Here is a 10,216-nt window from a genome sequence, read left to right on the forward strand (position 1 = left end):
CTATAACTTAAAGCAAGAATATGTGCAAATACAGTGAAAGGATTGTTTTTTATAATTCAGTGGTAATTGGTGTTTTGCCATAATAAAGATAAAATAGAAAAAAGATCTCGCCTAGTTTTAATCAATTACACCTAAGTATAGCAACTTAGAATTTAATATTTTTAAAATATTCCAACACAGAAAACCATAAAGTTGAAATTCACACCTAACCTTTTAAAAGTATTTATTTTCCATTTTTAGAATAGTATTGTTGGGTGTAATTTAAAGGAATGCTACAACTTGAATCCCAGCAGGGCCAGGAACATTTGCAGATTGGAAACGTTTTAAATTTCTTGTTTGCTATACCATTTTAAGCATTTTCACATAGCTGGGAAGTGGAGAGGAAAAAATGCTCAATTTGCACAATGAATGACTAAAGGGAAGGTAAAAGCTAATAGTCTTGCTACTTAACCATCTTAAAAATTTTCAAAGCTGACTCTGGCTATATTAAACACCAATACCACCTCCCCTCTTCACCTCCCCCCGCCCCCCACCTCACCACCAGGTATTTAAGGGCCTACCTAAAAATATGAGCACAAAAAGCATTCCAACCTCTGAAGCCTGAACCTTACTTGCCAGGGTTTATTAACTTTATGTTCACATGAGGGGAAAAATGTGAATCACATTGTTTCTCATATATCTATCAAGTTCTATCAAAAATTTTAACTGAATTACCAGCATATAATCTTCTTCAGTGGATATAATTTTACATTCTAAGTACAATGCCAAGCATAACCCTAAACTCATTAAATCGAATGACCGTTATGCTTAACATTAAAACAAGATTTTAATTTTTTTTCAAAAACTTGCATTTTAAACTATTTGTAAGAAATCCTACTTTAGCAGGCTTGATATATCAAGTGGTAAAACTTTATTTTACCAAGCAATAGGAATTGGATCAAATGAATATTAGAGGAAAAAAAAAAAGATCATTAGAATCCAGAGGAAGTATTTTGTAACCACAGCAAAAGCCATTTACATACTGCCAATACAGATTTAGTAGACAATACTGAACTGTACAAGAGTTATTTATTTTTCCTTAATCTCAAAGCTATTTTTTAGTAATACAAAAGAACCATATTAACATTTTTCCATTAGAAAACGTGATGTACAAAACTTTGGATGAAAAGATGTATGTCAAATTTCATTTAACCACTTGAAGGAAAACCCACCACTCCAACAATACCACTCAAAAGTGTTTTAGGCAGTGATTAGAATCAAAATAATGCATCTTTAATAAATTCAAGCTGTTAAAAAGAACAAACCTAGCAATATATAGTAGTTTGCTACACAGTATTTTTGACTACTCACTTTACGGGAGTTATTTTTAAAAATCCATTCTTTTACGTAGTCCTACTATACACCAGGCACTGTACTTGGCGAACTAGGTATTGATCTGTTTGAGAAAATGTCAGTAAGGTGGGAAAAGACCCATAAAGCAGTCCTTTGGTTACCAAATTCGACTTTCAACTTTCAAATATCATGGAAGATCAAGAAGCCCTTATTGAAGTATACACCCTTCCAGACGTTAATTTAATTTTCTGAGGAGGGTGTTAGGTAAGGAGGTGATGAACCATTATTTATGATCCATTATTCCAATAAAAGCACACTTAAAAGCTCATTTTCTAAAGACTTTAAGATTTGGTATTAGGTTACAAATGTTCACTAACTTATTATGAACCCTACAATGCACACTGTGACTCAAAATTAGCAAAGCAGGTGTGCATGCTAACAAATTTTCTTTCCAATTCTGTAATGGTATTTGATAAACATCTTAAAATTCAACTCAGTTTAGGGCCCAGTGGGGAAAAAAAATCCAGTTTAAATATGGGGTGTTAAAAAGAGCAGAGCAGGTAAACCAGTAAGGATTATTATCATTAAAGTATTATTTTCAACTGCACCTTTTCCTTTGAGTAAAAGATGCTAAAGGCCCCAAAACTGACAATGTCCTCCATTCAACACCATCACCTCTTTACTCAAGCTTGTTTTACTAAGGTATTACACACAATCTAAGCAATAATTTGGAAATTAGACGAGGTCTATGCAATTACAGTAGCAGGTACTACACAATCAACTTTTGAAACACATTCGGCCAGTTTTCATGACCCATCTGCAGTTTGGACTCAGACTCTCAGTATAAAATTTAAGTTTTTGGAGCAGCACGACAAAAAAATACAGTTTCATGAAATTTTCACATAAGGCAGTGAATTAGTCTTAGGGTCACACCAATTTTGTCTTAAATGATTCAATCTGACATGCTATATAACTACAATAAAAATATTATATTCAATTTTTAAATGAACAGGATATATGATAACCGATTTGACAAGGAATGTTATAAGAGGTTCCTATATGTAATCTGACACTACAGATTATGAAATTCAGAGTTGAAAAACTTCAGATCAAAAACCAAAATTTACTCTGGATGGCATGCAAGATCTTTCTCTAAATTAGCCTGACCTGTTAAGTCTCAGTATTATCAGAATATAAAGAAACACAACAAATTTGTACATTTTATTCACATTTATTTTTCGCTTTTAGTGTGCTCACAGAAAATTAGAACACCTTAAGCAGGAGTTTAATAGCAATTTTTGTAAGCAAAGTTACATTCCATCTCTAAGTCAAATTGGTCAAAGCTTCTCCAGTATTTACAAAACATGATAGACAAGATGCTACACAAAACCATTGCATCTGAAAGTTTTTTTCCTTTATTCTCAAAGACGACTGGAAAAGAAAGCATTGTCTGCTGTAATCAAAAACATACCACAGTATAAACAGTAACCATTCCACTTATCACAGCTTGGTTGAGTTTAAAATTTGTGTTTAAAAGGTCCAAGATGACTGCAGTTTTACAAAAATGGGCAGGGTGGAAAGTTGCAAGCTTCATGTGCTTCTGGATATCAAGATTTGTTTTTATACAATAGTCACAGTTAAAAACACCCTGCTGGTAATACATAATTACACTTTATTAAGGTCATAAACCAGCAATAAACAATAAAGCCTATACAACTTGTAGTTCTACTTAATCACTGACTGGTACAGCTAACATGAGATAAGTGAAAAGTTCCTATGGTTTAAATGAACTCCTAAAACTATGATTTTTTTTTTTTAATCTGGGTATTGGTGTTTTTTTTTTCCTCTTTCCTTCTTAGTCAAGACTTGTAGTGTTGTAAACCTGCCTCACAAAATACATTGTAATAACTTTTCTTTAAAAAAAAAAAAGTCTAGCCTTTACACCATCATTTCTAGTGGTACATTATCTTGGCAATATTATGCACCACTTAAATTTCCCCATCGTGGCCCCTATCACTTCATTTGATATCCCTTTTTGACCCACCCATCTCCTTCATATATGGGCATGTCCATAGATTGACAAAGAAAGTTTACATTTTTGAATAAAGATGCAAAGTATGCAAAAACATTAATACTGATGCAAAAAAAATAAAAAATAAAAAATAAAAGAAACAAGGCAGAGGAAGGTTTTAAGCTCTCCTCGACCTGTTGGAATGGTGGTAACAGAATGATTTGAGATGGGATCTGTGGGGAGGGGGAAAAAAACAACAAAATTTGCTGCTAAAAAAATGTAAAATAAAAAAAAAGACATCTTTAAAATCAATCCCTGGTTGTAGACAAGTTCTCCAAAACCAGTACCTGGCACCACTCCAACAAACAAACGGGGGGAGAAAAAGTTCTTCGATTATCTCAAAAAATCTTGCCTTCTTTACTCGGCCGCCTCCGCTGGGGGGGCTTCTGGACTGGACTCGGGCTGGGCCTCCTGTGAGGGGGCGGCGCTGGCTGGTGAGGCGACTGCGGCCGCAGGCTCCTCCGCGGGGACCGCCTCCTGCTCCGGGGGCGCGCCGGCCTCGGCGGCCGAGGGCGCCTCGGAGGCGGCAGCGCTGGCCCCGGGCTCCTCGGTCTTCTCCTCCGCCTTGTTGGGCTCCTCGGCGGCCTTGATCTCCTCGCTGGAGGGTGGCTTCTCCGGCGCGACCGCGGCCTCCTCGGCCTTGGCCTCTTGAGGGTCGCCGCCCGCCGCCGCCCCCTCCTCGCCCGCGGCGGCCTGTTCGCCCGGCGCCGCTGCCTGCTCCCCGGAGGCCGCGCCCGCCTCGGTGGCGGCGGCGGCTGCGGCGCCCCCGGCGGCCTCGTCCTTGCCGCCGTCGGCAGAGGCGCCAGCTGCGCCCTCGGCCTCACCGCCCTCTCCCGCTTCCTTCTTATTCTTCTTGAAGGAGAAGCCGCTCAACTTGAAAGACTTCTTGAAGGAAAACCTCTTCTTTTTTTTTTTCGGGGTCTCGTTGCTGGGCGAGGGCGTGGCTCCGTCCTCGGCCTTGGGCGAAGACGTGGAGGAGGCGGCCGATGCGGCCTCACCCTCCGCGGCCGTGGGCGACCCCGGCTCGGTGGCCTCGCCCTCCGCGGGGGCCTCCTTCTCCGCGGGGCCGGCCGCAGCCTCGGCGGCCGCCGCGGGCTCCTCTTTTTCGGCCTCGGCGGGCGACGCCGCCCCGCTCCCGGCGGCCGCAGGCTCCTCTTTGTCGGCGGCTGGGGCGCTGCCGTTGGCCTGCAGCTCCTCCTTGGCGCCCGGCTCGGCGGCCGCAGGCGAAGCGTCGCCGTTGACTTTCACGTGGCCGTTCTCCTGCAGGGAAGAGAAAGCGGGAGCGTCATTGAAGAGGCCCAGGCGCCGCCATTCCCGCCCTCACCCCTGTACCGGGAGGGGCCAGCTTCCCCCATTGACCCTGTCTGGTCTCATTTTGGGGCAGCGGGTTGGATGCCCACACGAGGCTCCCGAACGAAGAAATGGGGCAGCGCCGTTTGGGGCGCCCCCCAAACACAGCAATAACCGCGATCATTCAACAAACGTCCACAGGCCTTCAAAGGGCCAAGACCTAAAAGTAAGAAGGATAACAACCTAAGCCAGCTCTCTCCTTGCGAGCCTTGGGAAAAAAAGGACCAAGTACTACACATAACACTAGAAGCCCTTTGAATGAAGGCTCAGAGCCAGAGCTGGTGGTCTGCGCATGTTACACATCCCTTTTCCTCCCCAAACCGTAGGCCTTTTCAAAACACCGAAAACTCCCAGGGGATTCACAGCGCTCCAGCCCCGAAGCACCCGTGGTGCGCGCTCCAAGAACCCCACGCACTGTAGTGCCGACAGGGGGCGCTGCGCCTCCACCGCGCCGAGCGGCGTGCGGGCGGCCCAGGAGGGGCGGGGCCGCGAGGCTACCCCGCCCTGTTCATTTCGGCCCTCCCCGCCGGCCGAGGCGCCCCCGAGCCGGAATCGTCAGCCAAGAGAACGCAAACAAAGCTCAGGTGGCTTCCCGGCCTCCCGGTCAGGTTAAAACTAACGAGGCAGGGAGAAACCCATTCCCATTCTTTGAGGCCTCACCTCTGCTTTCACGCCCATCTTTGCCTATGATTCCGCAAACGGGAAGCGCCCCAGCGGCTGATTTTGCATTTTTAACGGGTTCGAAACCTCTTGGCCGAGCTGTCCGCCCCAGCTGGTTAGGGGCAGACGAAGCTACACAGCGTCGGTTCTAGGAAAAGAGGCGTGGTGGGCGCCCGGTGTTTGCAAAGCAGCCACCCGTGGCTGACCTTTCGGGCCCACCCAACCGTGTCCATCCGCCTGAGTCCGGGAAGCGCCGAGACGGCCCCTCGCGGGTGGTCGAGACGCCACGCACATGAACAATCTCCACCAAAACAGACACGAACTGCCTCTTCTCGACCATCTAGAGAGGTTCTTTTAGGATCCAGGCCAGGGATACCATTTAAAAGTCAGAAGGGTGTGTAATTCCACAGACAGCTCAGAATAAATATTTAGGGCAGTGGGAAAGCCCCATCGGAAGGTACCGAAACCCTTCTGCCCAGCTCCAGCCAGCCGGCCACCTTTCCAAGATTACCCAAGGCACGTCTCCTCGGCTTTACAAGACAGCCCTTCCCTCTCGCCTTTCTCCACTGCCATCCCCATTGCGCACCCCCCACCCCACCCCCTTTTCCCTTTCCCTACCAACACACACAATCACACCAGTTCGAAATCTCGAAGGCGACCCGGGCTCGACAAGAAACACGAGAACCACCCAAACACCATTGTGCCCCCAAATACAAATGTAGCTTGGCGGGGGGCTGGGGGAGAGCACCTAGCTAGTCACGTTCTGCCAAGCTCCAAACCACGCCATTTTAGTCGAATTTATTACTCCTTTCCTACCTTCTACTCAATAATTCGCCAGGATTCTCCAGGAATCACTCTTTTGGAGATGGGGGAGACCCCTCCTATGAGAAATTGACGATTTAGGCTATCGCTTTTCATTCAACTTTCAGACTAGAATCCGACCACGCTCCTCTCCACCGAATGCGTCTCGGGCGCGACCAGAAGGGAAGGGAAAACGTCCAGATCAGAGAAAGACACCAAAGAAACGGCCAGAACCACAGGTAGAATTTACCTGCCCATTCGCTTTGGAAGGCGACGAGGCCACAGCCGCCTCCCCCGGCCTTTCCGCGGCGGCTTCTCCCTTTGCAGCGGTCTTGGAGAACTGGGCACCCATGCTGGCTTCTTCAACAAAGAAACTCAACAGATCCAAAGGGGGGAACAAAGAACCTCGGGTTGATGTAACGACAGGGTGAGCAGCAGCGGCGGCAGCAGCAGCGGCGGCAGCAGCAGCACACACACCGGAGGGAGGGGGGAGTGGGGGTGGTGAAGAGGACAGAACAGAACCGATTAAATACACTCCGGATAAAAAATTTTAGTTGAAGAGCTCAAAAAGCAGCAGCGCAGGAGGGAGGGAGAAAGGATGGAAACGTCGAGCACAAAAAAAAGGAGCCCAAATGTAGTTTAAAAAAAAAAAAACCGAAGTAATAAAAAAATCCCAGATTTGTAGCCACACTGTAGACAAGAGGAAAATGGAGAAATCTCCCTGGTTGCTAATAAGATGCGGGGTCCAACGCCCAAGTGCACAGATGAATGGGCTCGCGGGCGCTGACGCGGCCCCCGCGCGCGTCGGCCAATCGCCGCGCCGCACACAAAGCAGGGGGCGTGGTCTGCACGCCCGGCGAACAATGGAGCCGCGCTTTGCAAATGATTTGAAAATCAGCCTCAGACCGAGAATTAACGTCCTCCAAATAAAAAAATCAATTTAAAAATGCATGCCTTTTGCTTCCCTCTGCTTGCAAATGAAAATGCATTCCTCGATTGACTTGCTTTGTTTGGAATTAATTAACGGGGGGGGGTTACTTGTGGAAGGGGGCGGAGAAAGCGTTAACTTGACTCGCAGTGACTCTAGTCGGTCTATATCCGCGTCTGTCTTTCTCCCCTCCCTCCCCTCCCCCCATTTTCCCCGAGTGTTTATGTGTGTATGTGCGCGCGCGAGTGTTAAAGACAATGGTTGGCACTCGTGTGCTGGCAGCATGTTTTCGTTCTCGGTGTTCCATATTGGTTCCACAGATAGTGCGCAGGGTTTACTTTTTTTTTTTTTTTTTTTTTAACGGTTGCAATCGTTAAATCACCCCAAATTGAAAGGTATTTAAACCACGAAGATCAAATTTCATCAAACGAGATCACGAGTTAGAATTAGGTCTGTAGGCCAGATGTGGAAAATGCAAAGGCGGCAAGCAGCCGAAGCCACGCTCCCCTCCTTCTCCCACACTGGCATGAAATAAAATATTTCGAGATCTGCCTGCGGCGTTCAAACACCCCGCACCCCCACCCCTGGCTGTTTCCAATTAATGATTTTCTTTCACAATATAAAGTGAGGGTCATTTGCAAAAATCGAAACTATTCGCATTTTATCGCTGTATGAAATGACATAATTTTCCTCTATGGTGAAATGAGACAGCCTCCAGTGTGTACAAATCCATATTTACAGTTGGACTGCCGTTCGCGTCAATGTGGATCATTTTCAGCCTACTGCCAGGATCGGATGGCCTCACTTTCTGAACGTGGGTGTGCACGCACGCCAGTGGACTCCTGGAAGGGAGGCAGCAGCGATGAAATTCTAAATAACCGGATTGACGATTACAGTTCTAAGAAGAAATTGCAAGAAGATCCCAGAAAGCTCCAGCTCTAAGTCAGGTTAGAGGAAAAGCCTCTATAATGGGACACAGACTCAGTATAAAACGATACCGGATACCTCGATCTACCACAGCCACCCCTTGGTACCAAAATACCATACATTATTTGCGTATGAAAGAAAGGGCATTGATTTAAAGTATTTGAGGGGTGGGGGGGAATCAATATACAGCCTAATACGCATTCCCCTACAGCCCACATTTTTGCTCCCAAAGTTTTCACTCGTGATAAAATCAGACCACCTTTTCTCGTTTACGTTTAGTGATCCTGAAATGAATAATCTTTCTCTTATGGAGGTGAGAAGCAGTCGAGGGAACGGTTCATTTCTCCTGGTGCTGGCTGTGAATTCTCAAACAGTTTTTATTTTCTGGTCATTGTAGGGAAATGGGTCACACTCTGAGTGAAAAAAGACGTTTGGTTCAAGCCAATAACTCTTTGTTCAAGTGTTCCTTTGAAATCCACCAAGCTGAAGAGCGTTACGTGAAGCCTCGTCTTCCCACTGTCCGGTTCCTTCGGATGCATCCTTCAGTCACGAAGTCGTATTCCCCAGAGCTGAAGTAAAGACGTTTCCGTAGAACTGCATCTTGCCAACAAATGTGTTATCACCCTTAAGGGAGTCCGCTGGCCCGGCCCAGGACCCCGGCCGCAGCGATGGACGCGAATCCCTTATGTTAGCAGAGTTCCAAATTGAAAAGCCAACTGGGCTGATCCAATAACACTATCCAGGCGACTCTCAAAAGCACATTTAAGGCTGTTGAAGTCCACCTCTATGTCCCCCAACTTGAATCATGCCCTTCCTCTGCAACCCCCTCCCCGCTTTAAACTGGGGTGATTGCTAGCTCGATTTCAGATTTTTCTCCCTGAAGCATCCTCAGCCCTCCATTTAGGGGCTGCTTTTATTGCTCCTTTGTTACCAAGCTGCCTTGTAGCTCCCCCACCCACCCACCCTTTTCTTCCCCGAATGCCTATTTGCCTGGTGTCTGCTTGTCTCCCTGACAACGGCCAGGGTAGATTCGGAGCCCCGAGCGGGGGGGAGGGGGGGGGCGGAGCAGGAGCTGGGTGGTGAGGCGGGGCGGGGCCGGGGGGAGGGCAGGGAGGGAAAAAAGGGCCGAATGAGAGACAGAGAGACTGACAGCGAAGCAGATGGCCCGGCGAGGGGGACGGGCCCAGGAAGAGGGGTGGGGTGGGTGGAGAAGACCTAGCGTCAGAGGCGCAAAGGAACCAATCAATTCCCGCAGCAGCTCCTGGGCAAGAAAATAAGTGTAAACACATATATGTACTCCCCACGAGCGTTCCCCAGTTTACTGTGGAAAAGAGGGTTTCCTTTCGAAATAAAAACGTATTTCTAGCTTAGGTTTGACAGTCCTTGACTGGCAGGGGAAGTTGGTGTGCGCGGTGCTGCCCGCGGGCACTCAGCTCAGGACCACAGTCTCCGCCACCATCTCCCCCCACCGTCTCCCCAGGCCCCCAGCGCCCGGCGTGCCAAGGGATTTGTTGTGCCGAGAGCAACCAATAGGGTGGGGGGTGTGAAGGCGGAGGCTGGGTGAGGAGGGAAGGGGCTGGGAAATGCAAAGCTGTCCTTCTTCCTTGGAAACTATCAGATGGCAGGAAAGAAACGCCAAGGGGACTGTGGACCGGTAGGAGGTTGTACGATATATGTATGTAGTTCCTCGAGAGTTGGGTGTTCTCACACCCAGAGTTAAAGGTTTCAAATAAAGCGCCAAAGGTGTTTATATAAATTTGATTAAAGAATCCACGAGGTCATAATGAGAATGTAAAACTGGTGTCTGTAACCAACTCACCGGGAGGAAACAAGCATTTGTTTTTTGCGCAAGGGTGATAAATGATGAAAATCTATGCATGGTTTCCTCTAGAAAAAGACCGATTTATTTACCAGAACTCAAAGCTATTTTTTTTTTTTTTTGTAAAATGTTAGCACTGAAGGAACTTTTAAAGATCATTCAGCAAATCCTCCTTGAGCACTTAACTGTGTTTCAGAGACGGTCCTCTAGGCCTTGTTTTCACACCGGTGAACAAGACAGGAGCGGTTAGTGGATCATCTAGTTAGGGTAAACTGAACCATCTGGCTTCATCCTGTCAATTACCAGAACAGAAATAGGCCCAGGGATG

At 46.9% G+C, this 10,216-nt stretch overlaps 1 protein-coding gene across 1 annotated transcript; it reads right to left on the reverse strand.

Moving 5' to 3' along the window:
- Positions 1-1,049: 1,049 nt before the first annotated feature.
- MARCKS (myristoylated alanine rich protein kinase C substrate) lies at positions 1,050-6,947 on the reverse strand. The gene is made up of 2 exons (XM_037844297.1): positions 6,465-6,947; positions 1,050-4,663 (listed from the first exon to the last, which is right to left on the reverse strand). The coding sequence occupies exons 1-2, from the start codon at positions 6,564-6,566 to the stop codon at positions 3,761-3,763; spliced, it is 1,005 nt and encodes a 334-aa protein (XP_037700225.1). The 5' UTR covers positions 6,567-6,947; the 3' UTR covers positions 1,050-3,760.
- Positions 6,948-10,216: the final 3,269 nt, after the last annotated feature.

Source organism: Choloepus didactylus, chromosome 7, assembly GCF_015220235.1.
Source record: "Choloepus didactylus isolate mChoDid1 chromosome 7, mChoDid1.pri, whole genome shotgun sequence".
Classification (NCBI taxonomy): domain Eukaryota; kingdom Metazoa; phylum Chordata; class Mammalia; order Pilosa; family Megalonychidae; genus Choloepus; species Choloepus didactylus.